Source organism: Salarias fasciatus, chromosome 12, assembly GCF_902148845.1.
Source record: "Salarias fasciatus chromosome 12, fSalaFa1.1, whole genome shotgun sequence".
In the NCBI taxonomy this organism is placed as follows: Eukaryota; Metazoa; Chordata; class Actinopteri; order Blenniiformes; family Blenniidae; genus Salarias; species Salarias fasciatus.
In genome coordinates this window covers 24,155,619-24,178,937 of record NC_043756.1, presented here as the reverse complement: position 1 = coordinate 24,178,937, position 23,319 = coordinate 24,155,619, and the positions used below count along the sequence as shown (strand labels likewise).

Genomic DNA, 23,319 nt, shown 5'->3' with positions numbered 1-23,319 from the left:
AGAACAACATTGTGGAACGCGTGGATTCCTGTTCGTGAAAACGCACATGTGCTCAAAGACTATTGACTCTGGAATACCATGTTTCAGAAAAGTGGTGTTTTCTCTGTTTACATAGAGTTGACGAGAGGTGCATTTAGACAAAGTTGAACTGGAGGCTGTTTTCAAGTTAATGTCAATACCATTGACATGAAAACCATCTTTACTCCAATATACTAACAGGGCCTCAAGGTTTACTTTCTGTTGTCACATTAATTAAACAAAAAAATAAAATAAAAAACAATAATAATCCCAATAATAATAATAACACAGAAAATCTTTTCATCTTTCCATCCATCCATCTATCTATCCACCCATCCATCCATCTTCCACCACTTGTCTGGGGCCAGGTCGCCGGGGCAGCAGTCTAAGCAGAGTTGCCCAGACTTCCCTGTCCCCAGACACTTCCTCCAGCTCCTCTGGGAGGATCCCAAGGCGTTCACAGGCCAGCCAAGAGACATAGTCTCTCCAGCGTGTCCTAGGTCTTCCCCGGGGTCTCCTCCCGGTGGGACATGCCCGGAACACCTCCCCAGGGAGGCGTCCAGGAGGCATCCTAAAGAGATGCCCAAGCCACCTCAGCTGGCCCCTCTCGATGTGGAGGAGTAGCGGCTCTACTCCGAGCTCCTCCCTGGTGACTGAGCTCCTCACCCTATCTCTAAGGGAGCGCCCAGCCACCCTATGAAGGAAACTCATTTCAGCCGCTTCTATCTGGGGTCTTGTCCTTTCGGTCATGACCCACAGCTCATGACCATAGATGAGGGTGGGAATGTAGATTGACCCTCGAGAGCTTCGCCTTTCAGCTCAGCTCTCTCTTCACCATAATGGACCAATACAACGACCACATCACTGCAGATGCTGCAGATATGAAAATGTAAGGGTCATTTCTGAGAAAGTCTGCTTCATTTGGGTCTGTATGAAAGCTCCCCTGAACGCAGATCCGGATCAAACAGTCAAACGTTGGTTCTCTAGAAACTGCTTTCCAGCAGCTGTAGTGAGAGAATGTGACGTAGAGCGCATTGCATTTTGGGTATCAAAACAAATGGTGCAAATGACACAAGTCAGACGAAGCAGGCGCACAAAAAAAGAGTTAGATAATGTCTGGTGGTCAGAAGTGGAGTGGTGAGGAAGTGCAGACGCTCACTGATAGTCTGAAGACTACACATGGCAGTTACTTATGCTTAGCTGCTGACCGCTAGCTGCTAAACGGCTACGGGGGCGAGACTTCTGTTTTCAGTCCGGACCAATCACTGAGCTGGGTTTCTTCTTCGTCAGGCTTTACCTCCTGGTCAGTGTTCATTTCAGGTGACAGCACCCAAAAGGAGCAGCTGTTCTAATTGCATGATGCTATCCAGGCGTTTGATCCGCTCTTAAAAGTACAGTTTGAAAGCAAGCCAAACCATGAAGGTCTGAAAATTATCTGACTCGTATAAATGGACATCCAAAACACAACAGAAGTTTTCTGTTTTTACTTGAAAGCAAAATCAGTCTTTGTCATTATCAATTTCAAACATCATCAAAAACTTTGGGTACATTCAGAACCTTTTAACAAAGACACAGTTTGAAAGTTTTCCAAAACATAAGGCGACAACTTTTAACTGTCCCACACTCTTAATTTGAAAGCTCAACTCTGTTGTGTCATCACTTTTATCCATTTCTTTGCCACACCGGGGTCACTTGCTACTGCCACGCCTGTCCATCCGTCAAGGCTAGACGTGGCTAACGGCTAGCTAAGTGGTGCTAATTGAGCCGGGGCCGTGCAATAATAGTTCAATGCAGCGGGGAGTCATTCATCAGCACTGCTCTCAACCAACAGAGAGGTTAGAAAGAGAGAGAAGAAAGAGAGGAGGGTGGGGGTGGGCAGTAAGTCACAAGAAGATGGATGGACAGCCAGGAGAGGCGAAGAAGGAGTGCAAAAAGAGCAGCGGAGTAAAAACAAATTGAAGAAGGAGGGGAGATTGACCGATCCGTGTCTGTTTTTTTTTTTTTTTTCTAGATCGCTTTCCGTTGAGTCAGGGCTAACGCGGTTTTTCATTGGCTTTGCTTGACACTAACGCATCCGCAAACACATAATGTATCCTGGAACTGGCAATGTGACAGACACTCCAAGTCTTTTCTGTCCAAGCACTATGGACAAATGTATCTTTGTCCGGTTAGCATTAAGCTCCCTCCACAAACATAATCTGATCAGAGTGAGTCAGCAAATAATGATTAAATCTTCAGCATGTGTTTATCACCATATGATCATACTGCGACTGCACCAGGCAGCATACCGTACATTATACCTGTTTAAAACTTCAAAAACACATCAGTCAACCTTTAGAAGTTCATATAGCCTTGAAGGTGTGAGTGTGACTTAACGCTACAATAATAACCTCCGTGGTGCTACTTTTTTTCTTGTGTTTTTTTTCTGTCAATCAAGAAACATTACTTTTTCTCCTTGTGGATTCCTCAATTTCGAATGCCACCCTTTGATATCACTCCTTGGAGCTAGCTTTGAGCTATGACAGTCAAACATGGTATTCCTCTTCACTCCGTGCTGCTTGTGAACAGTCATTCATTTCTGCTGACGCACTGAATGACTCTAATTGCCTTCCAGTAAACCTCCACCCGCACTACTGTGCATGCTTTTCAGTAAGACCCGTTCCTCACCTAGGTGGGGCTTTAAATCTCACTCACAGTGATTACATTCAATCTCTAACCACTTTCTTTTTTTCCGTGTCTGCATTCTGCGGCGACAAGCGCATCTGAACTGTGCCCCGGGGTCATCTGCTAATTGAAAGCTGCATTAGCAAGTGAATAAAATAAAAGACGGTATGTGTTTACCTGGCTGTCATGGGTGTCGACCCTGCTGACACAAACCAAAAACTTCCAGACAAACACACTCAAGATGGACAAAACAATTAAGAGCTAAACACCTAATTTAGCAGGACGTGTGTCTGTGAGTTTTTCACCGCTGCTCGTGAGCCCACCCCTCATTTCTTTTGTGTGCATATATTGTCCATGATATTACACTTGGATTTCTTTAGCCTGAGGCTACAAATTCAACAGCGTTTGATAAAGATACATATTCATCCTCGAGGGGCCCTCTGGATCCCTCCGGGGATTTGCTTATTTCAAAATCACAAGCTGTAGTCAAGTACATGTGTTCATTCTTCATGCAAATGTATGTAGCGCAGCAATGTACACATGCACGAGTCTCATTAATCCTCATACACACGCTGCAATTCGCTGGTCCATGGAGTATACCCACTAGCATATGCCCAAGTCCAGCTGACCAGATCCAATAGCTTCAAGACAGTTTTTCTAAACTGACAGTTGCAACTTTATGAAAAAGGGGAAAAAAAATGGCTGGAAATATAACTAAAATCACCATTTGGAGAAGGAAAACAAAAACGGAATGAGCTGACAGGCTACTGCCGGACTCATGGAGGCTGTAGATTGAAGCAGATGAGAGGTTCAGTCCTACCTCCCTGCGGTGGAGGACACCTTCCTCTGACACATCACCGCCAGCGAACTGCTTCCCGGCGCCATTTCCTGTTTGATCTCCCATGCGACGAGGTTGCTGGGCTTCACCGCCAGGAAGTTGATGCCTGACTGGAACCACACCCTGCAGAGAAAACACCGGGGAGATAAAAGGAGAACACAGGTTAATCTAAAGTTCACACAAGCATGTTAGAGACATAAAAGGAGAAACAGCGGGGTGGTTACAGTGCCAGTTAAATGGTAGAAATTAGCCTAAATTGAGTCTGCCATGGTTGGAACTTTCTTGCCCCAATTATCTCACTGATTTCCTTTAATCTCCGAGATGCATCGTACTATCTTTGTATGAGCTGCCGTTGTGAATTGACTCGCGCAGCATGATGCCACCTCCCACGGTATGTTTTGGATGTGGAAGACAAAGCAGTGACAGTGGAGGCGCTTATAAAAGTAATTTATAAAACGCTATTGTGTCGATGAGAAAGGGAACAATTCCTCAACGATTCTTTTTCTTGATACAATCTGGTCATTTTTCTCTGTTTTTATTGTGTACTTAGATTTTTATTAGCATGCCTTTCATGGCTGATGTTCCACTTCATCTTCAATTTCCCCATTTTCTGCTTTTTTCTTTCAGTCTGGATGGCTCCTGTCCTTTGTCTCTCCATCCACACATTCCCTTGCCGCTCTCTTTTATTCTCCATACCATGTCTTCTCTTTCATTGCTCACTCTTTCCTTCCCCTCATCTCCACCCAAAGCTTCTCTTCAGCCTTTCATCCATCCCTCAGTGATTGTCTCTTCTCTTCCTCTCCGACATACCTCGCTTCATGCCTCCCGTTGTCCCTCCTCAATCCTTCAATCTCGAGGCATCCTATAGTTAATCTCTTTATTTCCTCCCCCCCTTTTCCCTCGCTCTATTTAATCCGTCCCGGTGTGTTTTGTTCTATTTATCACCTTGACAAAACCCTCCCTCTGTTTATTAACACACTTCATAGAGGCATACATGAGCTTGTTTGCAGCTCCTCTTATTAACACACATACAATGTCTGGCAGACAACAAATACAACGCAGACCTACTCTTGAACAAACTTTTTTCCGCTCCACAGAAGGGGAAAAAGAGCCAATCCTCTTTGTTTCTTTTCTCATTATTACTTCCTGGAGCTTGACTCGCTTCATGTCTTGCCAATAACAGCCTGCAAATATGTCAAACCCGTCCCTTGACAAGATCCCCCTACATGTGTGTGTATATACAGATGCACCTGTGTGCATATATGTACAAAGAACAATGGAACGCTTTTGGCACGAGGGAGTGATGTTCTTTAGCTTGAAGACCCACTTTTTCTTCATAAAACTTATTTAAACCAGCTAATTAAGGAAAAAAAAAATTGTTGTCTAATATGTATTTTATTTGTTGTCAACAAGCTATAAGATGTGCTATGTGGTGGCGAAGGTGGAAAAATGACAGCAAAATGAGAGAGATGAAAGATCTGAACCTGGAACAGGATAAGGAGGAATGAAGAACTTTGATCACCGAGAGAGTCACAATGACTTCATGGGAGTTATAGCTGTGACTTTAAAGGGCCTGTATCATGCTTTTTTAGCTCGTCCAAACCCTATTATTGGCATTAACATGGTAATAGTTTATTTTTGGCGCTAAGGAAAAGTCATTTTGTGTTAAATAAAGGATTTTCGGAGGTTAATTCTGAAACCCGGAAGAGAAAACGCTCTGTTTCACTGAAAATCCCGCCTCTCCTCCTGTGGACTGTAACTGACAGCGTACTTCAGCCAATCAGAGCTACGTTAGCGTCTGTAAGGGTTAGCTTTAGCGCTTTAGCTTCTCGACACGCAAAAACATCTTTTCCTGTTAGAAACTCACCAAGCGCAGACCCTTCAAACTCTTGCTCTTGCTTGATTGTTGCTTTCAGACGATGGTTAAAGTTTTAGTAATTGGAGATACAAAAAGCAGCAACGCTGATTGCCGAGGGCCTGCAGGAGGGGGGGGGGGGGGGGGGGGGGGTCTCCTCAGTGGAAAATGCGAATCAGCTGTGTGCTGGTCAGAGGACAGTGCGTGTGTTGTCTGCGCGGGGGTGGGGTGGAGAAGAGTGGTGGGAGGAGTTCAACTTTGTGACGTACTTAAGTTTGAAGAGTTTCAAACGAGCTGTTTTCTACCCGAAGGGCGGGGCTGCTGTAAAGAGCAGCAGACTGAAAGAGATTACTCAGACATGCGTGGATGAAGGCAAATAACACTTTGGGGGTGGTTTTTTAAGGGAATTCAACTTTGGGGCATTCTTAAAACCTTAAAAAGTGGATTTTGCATGATATAGGTCCTTTAACACTTCAGCTAGCGAGTGACTGTGGATCTGACCTGACTCATTCACTTGTTTGCCGTCATGAATATGGAATAAGAGTTTTTAATAATACACTGATGTAGAACCTCTGAAAATATATTTCTTTGCTGATGACTGCATCTTTTCTCACTGCACCTCTGACTAAAGAGGCATTTCCTCACCTTGCTCTTCATGACTTTCATTGAAAGATACTTTCTGTCGTATCTGAAATTCAGATCATCTGCCAGGTTACTTTCTGCATTGAACATGTAGTGACAAGGTAAAATATGGTTTACCTGAGACGAAGTGGTCATTTATTTTGAACAAAAAAGAGTAGAAGTGGCTTCTGCTGTGTTTCCTCCGGAGGATTGTGCACGCGTATGGGATGTGCCTGTAGCGTCGTGCACGCTGAGTGGGAGCAAAGCGGAGGGGGAGTGGGAGGGTTTTCTCAACGTGAGGAACCAGTCAGAGAGCTCGGGGGCTGAGCCAATATTTCAAACTAAAGTCAGGGCTCAAAATTGTGCAGAATCACAGATAGCTCCTTTAAGAGTTTTTTTTTTTGTTTTGTTTTTGTTTTTTTTGCATGAGTGTGCAATTAAGCTACAGCTGAGAAAATAGCAACTTTGTAGTCAATACTGAAGCAAAAAACACATCAAACTATGTGGCCTTCGTAAAAATGTTTCAGTAGATCCGTAGTAAAACCACAACTCAAGCTAATAGTGACACGACTATACAAAGCTCTTCACAAATGAGATCTTGAGGAGTTCATTCAGGAGAATTAAATTCATTGGGGGTAGCAAATGAATCAAAGTTTCAGGCTATATTTAAAGAAATTTGAAATATTTCTGAAAAGTAACACTGCAAAGCTCATGTCAAAACAGGCACTGAGCTACGCCCTATTGTTTTGAACAGGGTGTGATCACAGTCACTTGTTCCTCATTAGCTTTAATGAACAGGAAAATCTTTTGTGACTGACATAGCATCTCAAGCTTTTGCCAGACAGTTTAAACACTTTTTTTTCCCAGTTTTCTGAGGACAGTTTTCGGATTTCATTGATAATTCTATATTTAAACTAATGTACCTCTTTTAATTTGTGAAAATTACTCTTCGATCACAGTTTTCAAAAATATAATTTTAATGGCCGTACATTTAAAAAAAAAAAAAAAAATCTATTGGTTTTATAGTGCTGCTGAATAGATGACCTGTACTGACTCCATTATGGGTTAATTTCATTGCAGCCTGAATGAATTACAGTCCTCCCATTGTTTACAAAGTGATCTTGTTAAATATCCTCTCACTTCTTGAGGCAAGTTCCCACAGGTATTTAGGCCTAAAAGGAAAAGAAAAGAAGGTTACGCTTTGGTGGGCTGCTTGATCAGGGAAAGTCCTCCAGAAATTATGCAGATAAGTTAATACTAATATATTGTGAAGTAATACTGGCTGGAGCAGACAGAGAAATGTGAGAAATGCCCCTCTCAGGACCGGGTTTTAAATTGTAATGACTCCTCAGTGTGCTCAGCATGATTTTTATCCCATATTAATTTATTTTAACACCCTCTCCTGCATCATGTACACCATAAACAATTTCAGATTTTTGTGAATTTAGCTTGATTTAAAACCAAAGGTCTAAAACTGTGAGAAAATCCAAAGCACTGTTGATTCAGTTCAAATGGGAATTTAAGACAAAATGAGGTTTTAAATAAGGAGTGTCAAACATACGGCCTGTGGACCGAAGCCAGTCTGCAGAAGGTTCTTATCCAGCCTAGTTAAAGGTTATTTTACAGATCTGACCCACTCATGATGAAACTAGGCTGTATGTGAACCCTGTATGTGGCAGACAGTATCACCAAAAATGGCAGAAATTTACAGCAATTTCTTTTTTTCTCCCATTAAATTTCAAGTGAAAGGTGTAATACAGGATTTTTTATTTGCTTTGAGTTCCGGGTGGATCATCAAAATAACTGGTGGGTCTGTTTGTCAATCATTCTGACGAGCTGCTTTTGTCAAGCCGTTGTGTGCTTGCTCCCAATCACGTTCTACGTATTGCGCATGCGCATTCAGAGTGTTTATGTAGCCGGTGAGCTTCAGTTTCAGCTAGTATTTACCGATGGCGAGTCTGACATAATGAAACTGTAAGTGTTTCGGAAAACAAGCTTTATGGGCGAGGCCGATCGCAGAAACTGTAAACAGAGCCGTGCACACACGGAGAAGATGAGGACGCGCTCACACGTTTCTGCCATTATAGGTGTTTCCTGGGAGAAGCAGGGGAGCAGGGCAGATGGTCTGGCGCATGCGCGTTTTTCAAAAAGTGAGTAACAGACGTTTGGCTTCGTCTTTTCGAGAAAATCCTGTATTACACCTTTTTAATATTAGGCTTTGTGGCCAAATAATAAATTAAATTGCTAAAAAACAAAGTACACTTTGGAGTTCTGGTTATTTATAAATGTCTACACAGAATATTGAGGAAAAATAAATGGAGAAACTAACGAGGGGCTAAAGCCGGCCAGACCCCGGGTTTGGGGTAACATTTTGTAAAGGATAGGGTAAGCTGAGGATAGGGTAAGGGGCAAGGGAATCTGTGTGTGTGTGTGTGTGTGTGTGTGTGTGTGTGTGTGTGTGTGACAACCAGCAGAATGATGGACAAGGCTGCGTCCCTTAGCTGCCTCTGTCAGATTCATGAGCAGCGACGGAGCCTGACGAGTGTGTGTGTGTGTGTCGCTCTCTCTCTGTCCGTCTGCCTTCCAGGTAATGCAGGAAGACAAGTCAAACTTTCCGCCCTCCCTCTCCTCCCACTTAGCCTCACCCGCCTCCCTCTTTACTTATAAAACCCGGCTATATCTTCCACTTGTCCTGGCAGCCGCCCCTCAAAACCCAGATAATTGATCTGGAAGACATTCTATCTGAAAAACTAACAAACCTCCAGCTGCTGCCATGAACGGCTTTTAGCTATTTGAGTTTAAAATGTACAAGTTGACACACATTAACAGCTACAGTCTGCCTGGCCTGTTGGTCACCGAGAGGCTCACAGAGTAAATTGATTTTCTGGAGAAGTCGATTGTTTATGTGCACTTCAGTATTTGTTTTCCAAGTAGAAAGGCGTGAGCGGAAAGAATAGGCAATGAGGCATCCTGCCAGAAAGTGGCGACGTCAGTAAAGTTTCCTTTTCTGCAAATCTAAAATTTCTAATCATCTTGCATTTAAAACCATGGTATGAAACCTTTTTTTTTTTGTCTCTTTTAGACATTTTTTAAACTCCAGATGGCACCGTTACAGTACATCCTGAACTGTTGATATAAATCAAGCCACTCTTTAGCTGGACTGATGTAGAAAATGTTCTTTTTTTTAACTGCTCTGTTGCTTTACTTAGCAGTTAATATTAGAAAATATCGGGGGGCTACTGAGCTGCTTTTAGCTGTAATTTTCAGTTAGAGGGCAAAAAAGGTAAGTGATTTAAGTCTTCCAGCTGTCTCCAGGAGCAGAAAGGAGTGTGCTACTGTAGTGGCTTGGCTGCTGTGCCAGGTGCATTTGCTCAGCCGTGTGCATGAGAGAGCAAGGCTGCAGGATGGCGAGGGATCAGTGCAGACTAAAGCGTCCTGCAAGCCGGGACAAGTGGCTGCATAGGTACAGTTTTAGCTGCTGCCACAGGCGTATAATTGTGACAGCTCTTCATGTCAGAAACAGAGTCCAGTTTGGATTCTTGACAGCTGAGTTAAGATGGTACAAAAAATAGCTGTGAATTCAGTGGTAGCTTTGGACAGAGAAAGATAATCTCACACTGTTCTAAAAGATGTTTTTATCTACGATGGTTCTTGCAGACCACTTGTCCATGAATGGGGATGAGAACTTGACTCTCTTCAAGATTTAACATGCTGCTGAAGCCTTTCACTGTTCAACCCTGACATTTAATACCGTCTAGATTTCTTGAGGAACATTTCAGTGTGTGTTGACCCATGACTAGCATCTTTCTGTCTTAAATGCACAGTGTAGGACCAAAAGACACTTTATTAAAGCTCCGTTTACGCGACAGTGTTTTAAAAAAGAAAATTGATAATGCTCAACGTTTTGTGTTTTAGATGTACGTTTAAATGACAACAGAGCTCAAACTTTCCACCTTGGAAGTCGCCAATTTCAAAGAGTTGTGTTTTCAGTGACACAGAGCACCTCTGTTGTGTAAACAGGGCCTCAAACTCAGGGTCATTTAAATGTGAAGTTGTATAACTACTTAAAATTAAAAGATATATTAAAAAAAAAGGTAATACCGATGGATTTTAGTCTCAGATGAGCAGTAATGACAATAAAGCTCAAATTTTGATTTCTTCACAGATTCTGAGGATCTAATTTTTTCATTTATGAGAAAGTATTTAATTTTTTTTTTTATTTTTGCTTGATGATAGTGGGACCGTTAACTATACATTCAATCCATACTAATATTACCCATAACAACAGAGGTGTTCTGCTCCCACAAAGAAGCAACACTGACAACACAGAGAAGGAAAGACAGGAATGTGAACGATGTGATGCATATTTATAGCTTAGCCTTTCCACAGAGGACCACTGACCCAGGAAACCAAACAATATGTGCGGGGACAGGATAACAAATTGTTCTGCTAAAACGGAGAATCACTAAAAGTCCAATTAATTCCCTTCACGCTTAATCCTATCCCTTAAATACACGTTCCACACCCTCACCTGTTAAAACCCTTCAAGGGAAAAATAGAAAGAAAGTCCGATTGCTTTTTTTATACGTGACTTGACAACGCTTGCCGGGTATCAGGAGCTAGATTTGAACATAACCGTTTCATTATGTGAGCTTGTGAGGAACTTGTTCCATCTGTAACTATTACAAAAGCACATTTCCTACTGACACACAGACAGGCAGACATGGGAATCACATGAGTTGGTTTCCTTTGTCGAGCGTCTGAAGATGGAAGGACGGATATACTGTCAGACCCGGAGAGAAAGATGGCGAGGGAGGAGAGAGAGCCAGGTAGTGAGGAAGGGATGAGAGAGTGAGAGCCGGGTGAAAAGGGGAGTGAAGGTGAACGGGGTGAGGAACACAGAAATGGAAAGAAACCGGCAAACTCCTGACTCTGAATTCAGCCTGCACTGGAGCACAGCCGCACTCTTCTGACGAGTCCAAACTCTGCGATCTATACCTCGGCTGCAAACTTTTCTTTCTTTATTTTTTTTTTTTTGTGCTCTGCTGAGACCTCAGTGCTGCATCTCCTGAGGTGCTGAAAGGTCAGCAGGCTGAGAATTTACCAGGAAGACTAATAACACTCCCCTCATTAGTCCTCTCACACCACCGATTTACCATTTATCTCCTGCTCAGATTCTTTGTGTGCACCTTGCCAACAAGCTCTGCAGCCCTTTGGAAGCCTCTCAGTCTGACCTTAGCCTGTATCCTGGACTTCAGCTTTAACCTGGACTGCCTTTACTAGTTTTGGAACTTGTGAGCCAGTATTGCAGAACAAATGTTGGTCTGGTTTTACCTCGGTGCTTTGGGGATGTTAATCCTCTTGGTAAATCATTTCCAAAGACCACTAGGTTACTACTTGGTACCATAGTTCTGAAAATCTGGAAGTGATTATTACAATTGTTTACTTCTTTGGAAATCAGTGGAGTTTCTTCACTGATTACTAGTTACTCTCAACTTCTTTCAAATGATTCAGTAGGTGGAATTTTTCCAAAATGCTTGAACTCTATCAATATGAAAACCAAAGAAAACACAACTGCTGTGGAACACTGACTGTGCATGCACCCCATGGAGATAGTAAATAGTTCTTCTGCACATTTGTGGGTAGATGGACAATATGCTGCCTCCAGAGTGTCATGACCGCCAGTCCAAAATCTCCCGGGAGTCGGTAGTTTGATGGTTTTATAGCCACCCGTAATAACAATCCAACTTCGTCATCTGTTCATAAAAAATGTCTGTGTCCTTGCATTGTTCATGTTTGTGAAGTTTCATAACAAAAATAAACAACAAAATCCATTAATGGCCCCACATGAAAACTACATCATTTTCAGTGTAAAGAAGTATTGTTTTCAAAACTCCGGTACGTAAACATAAAACTTTTCAGCATAGGCTAAGCATTTTCATTTAAGGCGATGTTATGGAAGCAGGGCCAAAGGTAACAGGACCTTATTGAAATTGTTACCCGGCTGTATGGACTAGACTGAATGTTAATGTTAATAGTACTGCCTGATGTTACCTGTCCAATGAAACATGAAATTTTCACTCTGACCAGTTTCTTTATATTAAGTGACTAAAAAAATTACTGTGATAACTAGTCCTGTTACAGCAACATTTTATTTTTTGAACTTCCATTATTTTGAAGTTTGTATTCAAACCAAACATCAAGTAGGCTTTCACCTTGGTGTTCATGTCGGCGAGTTCTTCTGGCATTTGTTTAACCATGGTATGTTTCAATAAGACATGCATGGATTGAATAAAAACACTGAAATCAACCAATGCCTTTACTTCCAGTGAAGGGGGAGGTGGTGTGGAACCTCTAGTGTGTTTCCATTAAAACAGTGGATGAAGGCAGCATGTGCCTCGTGGCTTCACGTCTTAATAAACTACAATAATAAATTCCAATACTGTTTGCTGGATGATTGAAGTATCCAGTCTACTTGAAAGATTTTGGTTGAGAGACAGCAGAAAGATCATATTAAAGTTCTTAAGGAAACCATATTTCCTTTTGTTTGTAGATCTCTTCAACTTCTGTAAACTTTCTTTTGTTGAATTTCTAAACAGATTGAAAATCTCTACTAAATCACTGATAATAGCGTGGAGCTGTTTTACCTGGAAAGTCTGCGTTTGGAGCTTCCAGGCTTTATCGGGCTCAAAACCGACGTCTCTCCGCAGCTAAAAAGTAACTCAAAGGGCTTAGAAAGCCCACCGAGGATTTACAGAGATCTGAATGTGTTTTTCCAAAAGAATCCGGTTGGTAAACAGGTCTGGGGATAGAAAAGACACTACGCCCAATAAGGTTTTCACTGTTTGAATGTTCTTCATGCGCGATTCTGGGAAAGATTAGAAGTGAAACTTTTAGGTTTATTACAGCTGCTGGCAAAAAGACAAAAAAATAGATAAATAAAAAACACAACAAAATGTATGAAATCAAATTCAATAAATGGAGCCCAAGCAAAGTTTGGGGAGTTTAATTAACAGTGGGTGGAAAATAAAGTGGTTGTGAAGAGGCAGCAGATGGCAATAGGGATGGATGGAGTAAAAATAAAAAACCTCTGAATCAAAACACCTCCCAGAAATCCACCAATCATTCATCTGCACTCACTTATAAACTGTAGATAAACTGCATGACTGATGGGATGGATGTTGCTGTTACTGAAGGTATATTACAGGCCCATTAAGATTACTTCTAAGTTGCCACCAACCATTTAATACAACATTAAACCAATAAAAGTCAATGTCTCAGAACTTATTTAGTTGCTCATTTGTTGGATTTGTTTTAGACTAGTGCTTGCATTTCTGATCCCTTCTCTGATGCTGTTTTGGTTGTTTCCTGTCCTCTTGTTTCACCTTCTCCGCGCAGGTTTTGTGCCATGCTTTGTTTTCTGTCATTTTGTCTGACAGGAGTCATCGTAATAAAATATCCCCTCTGTAATCGAATCCGTCAAAAGTGACAGAAAGCCTTCAAATGTTTTGTCATTGTTAAAAAGAGGAGGAAGAAATAGTTCAAAAACAAAACATTTTCAGAGATTTTGTTCTCTGACTTCACTGTCAGCCTTCATGGGATGAAACTGGCAGCTTCCCTATTTTGTGCTCATCTCAGACACAGAGCTGCAAATATGAAGGTTACAGGAAATGAATCAGACCTTGCAAATAAATAAATATGTGAATTATTATAATTATTATTATTGTTATTAGTATTAGTATTATTATTATTATTACTAAATTAGAAACACAATATGGAAGATGATTTGTTGAAAAGTCAGAGCTGAAGGAAAAAGATGAACTATAGATGAGATTAAAAACAAGGTTGCGAGTGAAACAGAAAATGTTTAGCAAAGCCTTTGAATAAACATGGAGAGCAGCTGTAGTCACAATTACTGAAGAATCTGAGCCAATTTTCACTTTTTCCTGAGGATTTTTCAATCATAAACAGTGAAAATGTTTCCATAAATCGAATACCGTGCTGTCAATTAAACGATGATCCAAACAACTCCCTCCCAGTGATTTGTCTGTTGAGGAACACATGCCTGGGATTTCAAATTCATATTTACACAGTCGTTCCAAATCCAAGTGTGCATGCTGTACCACGATTGTGCATTTGTCATATAACCTTTAGTTACTGTTTGTATTAAAAAAAATCCTTCTAAAATAACAGAATCAGAGTAGATCAGCATGGAATCAATTCATTTGTTTCTGTACAAAAACATATGGATGATTTATTTCATCTGGTGGAAACAGCCTCAATAGAGGGTTTTTTTTCACTGTTATCTATTCATGTTTTATTCCATGTTCTTTTACAAAATATAAAGTGGAACCTCATATGTTAAAGAAAATGTATAAAGCTGTGCACCGCTTTAAAAAAAAAAAAAAAAAAAAAAAAAAAAAGTGTCCCTTTATGAGTCTGTTCTTTCATCCAGACGAGACTAAATATAAAGAACCAGTATGACTCAGTGATTCAAGGTGAAAGTACCGACCTGGCACATCCCAACCTGTCTACAGCTAACAGTTAATGTTTTTTAATGTGGAACCCATCCTGCGCCCTCTCATTTCACTGGTGCTCATCCAAATGGCACTTGAGAAGAAAGCAGCAGCCTAATGCCTGAAATGTAAGCACTGGTATACTTAATTGCCATTTGTTTCTGCAAACAAAAGCAGCACACCTGCAACCATATGCTACGAGCAAAAAAATAAAAAATAAATGAATAAAGAATGTCGCAGCAGGTACAGCAGCAGCAGATGTGTCAAGGAGACAAAACTAAAGGAAGACATATTGTGTGTCTGATGTTGTTGGAACAGATGTCTTGAATGTGAGGCAGGCCAGGAAGATAGTTAAAAAAAAAAAAAAGGAGTGTGAAGTTCAGCTTAATTTTTTTTTTTTTTTTGTCGGTATCAGCAAATTTATTCTTTCGATTTACTTGTGAGAACATCTGGTATTTGTTCAAAGCCCCTGGCCTTTCACAGTGGGAAATAAAACTGCCTCACAACACTGTCGCAGCCAAACAGTGACAAAGAAGCACAGCTCAATTAAATAAATCGCTGCTTCAGAGTGATTTAAAGAGACCGAGACGAGGCTGCGACCTGAAATCGAGGTCTCAGAATTTACCCTTGACCCTGGAGTGATCATCGCTGGTTGCCCAGAGCACTCAAAGTCCTCCTCGGAGGAAATTAAAGAATATAGACAGTATGAATTCTGGTGTCCTGATCTTGAACATGGTCATCAACATCCAACCATCTGTCTGCATTAATGACACTTTGTCAACACAGGATGGCCTGGCATGGGAACTAACCTCTCACTATAAATAAAATACAAGACAAGACAAGTGTGTTGCTGGAACAGACTCACTCAGTGTCGTCAGGACCCTGGGCAAAATCGGCTCCAATGTTCAATCCGGCCCAGAAAAGAACCAAGCAAATAGAGAAAAAGGAAAGAAATCCTTGAGATTTTCAGTTTTTTGAAGAGCAGGGGACACTGACACTCAAGCTGCGATAGCAGTAATGCTGCCATGAAAGCCAACAATCGATCATTAGAGTTTATTAAAACATGCATGACGCAACAGTTATAGAAGATTATTTTCAGAAATGTTGCTGTATTGTGCACCAACGGTGAGTGACGCAGTGCAGAATAATGCATCCAGCTACCTGCGTCGTCGATAGCTGATGACAATTTGAGCCTTCTTAGGAATTTTCTGCTGAGTCGGCGGCCAAAAACACATCAGCAGTTTTATAAGTGTGCGTTTGATTGATGGCTGAACCTGTTGCTGCGCTCTGATCCGTGTAATGGGATTAAAGCATGAAAAGTAAGACTACTCATCAGAAATACGTTTGCCAGGATTCAACCATTCCGACATTTTGAAATTAAGAAAGCATGTCAGCAAAAAACAAAAACAGCAAGATTAAAAAAAAAAAAAAAGAGAAGAGGAACATAGCAAGACAGATGTTCAACAAAACCTCAACCCATCACAAGCACATTCCTCAACGGGCGCCCAGAGAAGCTGCCTTCACCGCGCATGAGTGGCATTTAAATGAGTCAACTGTCAGATCATTAAAACCTTGTTTTCTGCTTCTCCTACTTTTTGAAAGGCAGAGGCAAAACAATCTGTTGTTGTGATCCTGACACTGCAAACATGCGGGGGTTACATTTTCTGTGCACGTGGCAAGCTGTCAACAAGCTGAGGAGTTGTGACAAGTTACAAGCTTTTAGCAAGTTGTGAATTGACGCATTATTAACTCATCACTGACCGGGTGGCTTTCTTTCTCAATCTGAAAGTCTCATACATAAATTTACCACCAGTCATTATTTATGTCGTGTAATATGTGTTCAGCGTCCCTGCCTCACAGTGATAATACCCTGTTTGATTCCAGGCTCAGTGAGTTTTATCACTTTGCTTGTTCTTATCTCTGTGTAGGTTTCCTCCAAGTAAACAAGACTTTCTCTCTGATTTCCAGCAAATAACTAAATATTGCAAGAGGAATGAGAGGTGGTGTTCAGTGGACGGCCAGGTCACATGATCGATTTCCAGTATTTGATTTTCAAAAGGCAAGCTATTTGATTCTCCAGATGGTAGAAACTTTCAGCTGAAGCCACATTTAAGCTACGATCTATGAGAAAGGATTCAGTAAAGATTTGTGTTTACACTGCAATGTTTTGAAAATGATAACCATTTACATGGACACAGCAGAAATGCTGAAAATGATCAAACTATTTTCAAAAAGTTCCATCTTGGAAATCGTTTTCCAAAAGTGTCATTTTGTCTTTGAGCACAAGACAACAAAAGTTGTTCATTTTCACTTGAAAACAGAGAGCGAGTGTTGTCAGCATGAAATGTCACATTACAGCAGGAGTCTGTGTGAAGCAGGCGAGAGGCAGCCTGTAGACTGAAAACAAAAAAGAGCCGAGGGCAGACCCCTGGGGTGCACCACAAGTTAAACAGGCACTCGAGGAGGTTTAACAATCCTGTGCAAATAAAAAGAAGAAAAAAAAGCATGATTTGCGTCTCTCAGAGTTTATCTTATCCACTCAGTTTCCGCTCCATGCAGATGTGACTATGCAGCCACAATTTTTGACATTTTTCAGTGTTTTTTTCACCATTTCCTGTCATCCGCTATAGTTTAGTGCTTCGCTAAAACGTTGAGTGCATGCGTGTTTTTTAGAAGTTGGAGTGATGGACAGCTGGGGGTTCAGGGTGTTGCATCTTCAGAAGGAATGAACAGGTGGGACTGTTTTTAAGACACAGTGAGGCAGATGGGGGAGCTCAAAGTTTGCAAGTTTGACAATAAACAGTTGTTAAACATTTGAAAGATAGATGGAAAAAAATCCGTTATGATGGTCACAGGTCAATCGCGTCTGTCTGGAGGAACATCTGTTGTATCACGCTACCCAGGATCTGTCACTCTTCCACTTTGAATTTCACTTCATCCTTTGAAGGTTTTTTTTTTTTTAAGCACTCATATGTACTTTCTTTCTGCTGCATTTCTGTCCAGTCTTTTATTTCTCATCCTGCCCCTGCATTCACACTTCTCACCCCCAGGTGGCTCAACAACTCTGCCTGGCTTGTGCCTCTGCAACTCAACAACACTCAAGAACATTTATTCTCCTTCAGTCAATCAAGTCAATGCTACTCAAACCTTGTGAAAAGTTCATTTACTCTTTCATAACGTCTCCTCAGAAAAAGACAATGAGAAAGAAAGTCGGGCTTACCAGCTTCGTTCTGTATCCACAGTCTTAATTACTGGGATGTTTGTGTTTACCTGCCTCGGGTGATTAGGAGCTGTTTCTTGCCGCTTTTTCCCAATGTGGGGCAATGTTTATGTGACGTTATTAATGCAGCAGCACAATTCAGGTGGTCCAGACAGAGAAAAACAGTGCTTCTTTTCTGTTTAATATCAAGGAACACTTGATTTCACAGCTATTTAGCAATACTGCTCCCCACCAGAAGGTCACATGTACTGGTAATTGAGGTTTTACAGTCTTGATCAATGCTGGAGGTCCAGATGTCTGACCATTAGAGTGGTTGAAGGAAATTATTCCAATCTCTTTTTTAAATGTAAAACTTCTGTCACCTATGTGTCAGAACTACGCTCAAGTAATGCTGCCTTCAGCTCGCCAAAACCAGAAATATGGCGTGCAAGGAAAAGGCATTCTTCAACCATAAGGTCTCTGATTGGTATTGTGTCTACAGTACATATAGAGCAGTGTGTAGATTCTCTAAAGGTCCCTTCACCCCTGAAGTTCTGCATTGAGGTTATAAGTACCCTGAAGTACTTCACCACCGTAGTGTAAGGGAGGAATAGAAAGAACAAACTGCATGAAACCAATTGGTAGTGATTATTTCCAGTCATAATAAGCAAGGCTTTGTAACACTATTCAGACTCAAGGCAATTAATAGTGCTTTACAAAGAAATAAAAGAAATGCATTAAAGTGAAGTGACTGTTTTCATTTTCCAGCAATCAAGATTCTTAAATCCAATAAAACAAAGGGATCAAAAAACAGCATGTATACAAAGCCACCATTGTGCACGATTCCAAAAGTATATTTCCATTGTAGAATTTTCAGGAGTCAAACCTGAGGGTCTCTAACCACAAGCACACAACACCTTCTAACATTTGTATATGGAGTCCAGGCTACAGTTAGGCTTGAAATTTTCTGTAGATGTCAAACGTGATGGAGCGATCCCGTCTCCAGGTGTGCTCACACACACACACACTACACACCAACCATTTCTCATTCCTTCCTGGTTTCTTCACCACTCACAACCCCCGCCATGATTCCTCTAAAGGAGTTGTGTTCAGTGGAGGGTTCACACCTGACAGTCCTACTCCGACACTGACCCTCATCATTTACACTACAGACACCAGACACACATCACAGACACCGTGTTGTTCCTCTTTTACTCTGTAAGAAACCCATGTGGCCAAACAGGGGTGCTCGAACAGTCTCCACCTTACAGTCTCCACCGTAGAGGGGTGCTTGTGAGAGACAGAGCTGGTGCTGCAGATGCAGGTACTGATTGCTTTGTCGGATGTGTTTTGACCGGAAGAAGGAGGTAGAGCTCCAAAAAGACCCAAGTCTCATTTAAATTTGTAAATACTTTTTTTTGTTCTTCAGTTTTTCAACATTGACAGTGTTTCTGTCACTGGTATTTAAGAGTGGTGAAATAAACAGCTTTTTATTTAACAGTCAACGTTGATGGCAACATACTTTCTAAGACGTTTCGCAGAAGGAGCTCTGTCACGCCAAAGCACACACAGTTTGAAAATTTCTGGATCACAAAAATGTTATAAAATAAAATTTTTGAAAAAAAAAAAAAAAAGAAAGACTTCAGACAAAGTTTTATTTTTAATATTTGAGAAGATAAAACTAGAGTTAAAATTACAATTTGCTTGGCAAAAGCTAAACGACACAGTGGAGAACTGAAACAGACGAATTAAAACACACATGAACAAGTTGACTGCTGGCTTCAGTATTTACAGGAGCTAGCACTCTGCTGGCAAAACAAAACAAAAAAGCATATAAAAGTGTAAACTGCCTCAAATTAATACGAGAAAAACAAACATAAATGCCCTCATGTTGCAGACGTCCCCCGTTCCTCATATTTGCATATAGAGTATAATATACGCGGCGGCTGTGTTTTTGGAAAAACACAACTATTTTCTCATCATTTTCTTTTTGCTGATTTGCTCAAAATTTAGTTAAAGTTTACATTTGACTGGAAATGTGTGTGAAGGGGAGCATCCCCTAATTATCCACCCACATAATTATGCGCACGCACACACACACACACACACACACATACACAGGAGCCGACACACACAGAGCACCACTGTTTCCTCGTTGGCTGTATGTCTCTACAGACGCTCTCTCCCCCGTCCTCTCTCTCCCGGAGCAGCTGGCTACCACTTATATAAGTTTACTGCGAGATGACTATTGTGTAATAATGATGAAAACAGGAAAAAGAGATGTGTGACTATCGGTGTGAGGCAATGAACCCATTTACCCTTCATTCTGGGATCCTTGACCATTCCAGGGAAGAACAGGCGACATGTAGCCCTAAAACTTTTTTTTTTTTTCCCCCAAGAAACGTATTATAGCTTCATAATAATTAATTGGGATAATTATGGATGCAGTATATATTGACCCTCTTGCTTTGGTTCAGCGTCAATATTTTAGATGCAGGACTCAACAGAGATCTGCAAACTCGTAGAACATTCTAACAATCCAATGTTAATTCTAACATCCAAACCAAAGACAACACAGTTCATAAAGTTCTGCTATATAAACCAAAAACAGCAGTACTTAGCATAATATAAAGTTTTAAAACTACTATTTTTCTTTTTGGTTATTTTCTTTAATTGCTATTTCTGCCAATTCTCCAGCTTTACCCATGTTTCCGGCCACATGTTTCAAGCCATTTCTAGTGGTTTTAGACGTTTTTCAGATTCCAATATAACTTTTCTATTCACGTAATAACCACTCAGACAAACCAGCATGGGGAGAATCAAAGGAAATGAATCTATTTGCATTGAATGACGCTTTCCTCTAACAAGAAGTACATTTGAAACTCTACATGTTTCACTTGCATCACCTGATCGTTCTCCAGCATGTCCTTGAGCAAGACACCAAACTCCATACTGCCATTGACGGTTGAGCGCCTGGCATGGTAATCGTCGCCTTTGGTGTATGAATGTTACTGACGGTGTAAAGCACTGTAAGGCGCTGGAGCAGTTCAAAGGAAATGAAATCCATTCACCACTGGGACAAAGCTCAAGTCTGATAAACAAATCATCAAATAGAAAGGTGGAAACAAGTTTTAGGGCTAAACTTAAGGTCAGGTTTTAGCTCAGGGTAAAGAGAAGTTGAGTAAATCTGCAGGAAATAAATGGAACGCAAAGCAACGCCATCAGGCCCTTTATGTAATGTGTTGAGAGGCATAGTTTCCCAGCATGCCTCGGGTATTATGCTCTCAATAAAAGACTAGTTATTACAGTTCAAATGTGCCAAATATGTCCATTATCAACATTGTTCGTGACGTATTTTTTTTAAACTTGATATAGTACTTTTTTTTTTAAATATCAGAGCTGCTTTAAACACTGCCACTGTGGCTGTAAGTGCAATTAGTGGCCTTGTTTCAGTCTGTGTCCACTGTCAGTGTAATAATAAATAATAATTCCGGATGTTGTATGGGGGCAGAGGATTGACTGAGGCTCCGTTTAAATGTTTCAAGTGTAAAACACACCATTTTTGCTTTTTTGTTTAAAAAAATGTGCGTGTTTAACACAGCAATGCGACAGGACACTGAAAACATTTTCATGGTGGGCCACTAAAGCTTGCTATAGGTTGTTTTTGTAATGAAACCACAAATGCATGTGCACAGCAAACACATTTTTTTTTTGGCTCCATTGATCCCGAAAGATCATGAGGGACGCCAGGGCGAAGTTATGGAGGAACTGAGATGCCCAGTCAACAGATTCCTCTTCTCAGTCTCACTGGTAGTGTCCAACGGAAGCGACAGGCCCATACGGTTGGTAACAACTTGACTACAGGAGTTGCTGGAAGGTGTCGCAACATGAGGACCAACTGCCTTTGGGGCTCCACTCCGGAGTTTTCTGTGGGGGGGGTCTCCCTTAGCCTTTGTCACTCCCGTGACGACCACAAGGCAGTGGTGCAATTTACCCATAGCTAGATGAAAACATTCAGTAAACGGGGCCTGAGTCATTATCTTGGCACAACACAAGAACTCAGCAATGTGCTGTTTTACAAATAAGTTACAGTCAGGGTCAAAGTTCGTGTTAGAATCAAAGTGATGGCAGAGGGCTACCCTGTGTCAGCATTAAGTCAATTCCTGGGCCTCTCAAGTAACACGCAAAAATGTGTGTGTGTGTGTGTGTGTGTGTGTGTGTGTGTGGTGTGTGTGTGTGTGTGTGTGTGTGTGTGCGTGTGCGTGTGCGTTCGTGCAAGTGACGCACACATGTAAACTCCATTTTACATGCTCTCTTGCTCACTACATAAGTGCTCCTACATGCCTGTGTGCACATATGTTGGCTCCAGCTCGTGTGTTAATTATACATGAGTGAGGCCGACGCCATGGGTCGCCTTCTGCTCAAGACCTGGTCTTTGTTTTGCAGTGCGACTCAACACAAGCTCCAGCAGCCAGTCGCCCTGCGGGGATAGCTATTATAGAAACCCCATGCTCCAGCCTCCATCTAACATCTGTCCTGCACACTGCCAAAGAGTTCAAACTGCACCAGTAAAATAATTAAAGGGCAAAATCAAGTGCATCGGGTGCTATAAAGGAAGCGTCGGAAATACATAAGTCACAATACACACACATTAAGTCAAGATTGGATGTAGCTCAGGGGTGCCACGACGCAAATGGAAACCAGCGGGAGCTGATTAGCCAATCATTGACAAAAAAAAGCTGTGAATGGGGTGTGTAAATATAGTTGGCTGTATTTCATAAAAGATTACACGACGAATCGCAGTAGAAGTCTGAGTCATCAGCCTTTGTCAATCCTACATTAGCACAGCAGGTACAACCATTCAGTGTCTTTGTGGCTGACACACGCCAACATAACTTCCACTCTATTTCTATGCCTGCTTTTAGTGGATGAATCAATGCGTGGGACTTTTACAACCGATACCTCACTGCACACTTTTTTTTTTTCTTTTTTTAGGAAGAAATAAAAACAGGACGGTGATCATGTAATCTGCAGGGTTTGATGTTTGGATACTGGATCCCTTTCAAATAAAAACCCTCACACATGGAATGAAACCCACCCACTCCACTTCCCACCACACATGGGATTAGAACGACATATTTTCCTGTAAACAAAAACCAAGACAATGGTGGTGGGCTGCTGGCTGCTACCGTAGCTCCGAGCGAGTCCTCTGGGCCGCCGTCCCAGATTAGCAGTGAGGCAACCAGCTCCTCAGCCGCTCATCACTACAGTCAGGGGAAATTTAAGGCATCAGGATATGATCAGAATGAAGGTGAATCTTTAGCAATTCATGTGACACATTATTGACAGTTTTTTAATTTGTTTTTTAATGCTTCTTCTTTGTTTTTTCAATATTGCTGTTGGGAATTATTATCACAGGAGGAGTCAGTTGTGGAGAAACACGTAGCTAATGATGCTGGCTTGAAACTATGTAAAAAGTCATATACTGTCATAGTCAAATAATGTTATTTTAGGGTCATCTTGAGAATCTTTTGCAGCTGACAGTATGCGATGGGCAGGGTACATGTAAGATAGGTTAAGAATCTGTCACACGGCTAGAGTGCAATTA

At 41.4% G+C, this 23,319-nt stretch overlaps 1 protein-coding gene across 1 annotated transcript in view; it reads right to left on the bottom strand.

Annotated features, from left to right (window-relative positions):
* LOC115398786 (transmembrane protein 132C) overlaps window positions 1–23,319 on the bottom strand; it is a 309,021-nt gene that overhangs the window by 149,379 nt on the left and 136,323 nt on the right. Inside the window, exon 4 of the mRNA XM_030105736.1 lies at window positions 3,503–3,643. Within this exon, the coding sequence (XP_029961596.1) occupies window positions 3,503–3,643 (141 nt within the window). The remainder of the gene's footprint in view (window positions 1–3,502; window positions 3,644–23,319) is intronic.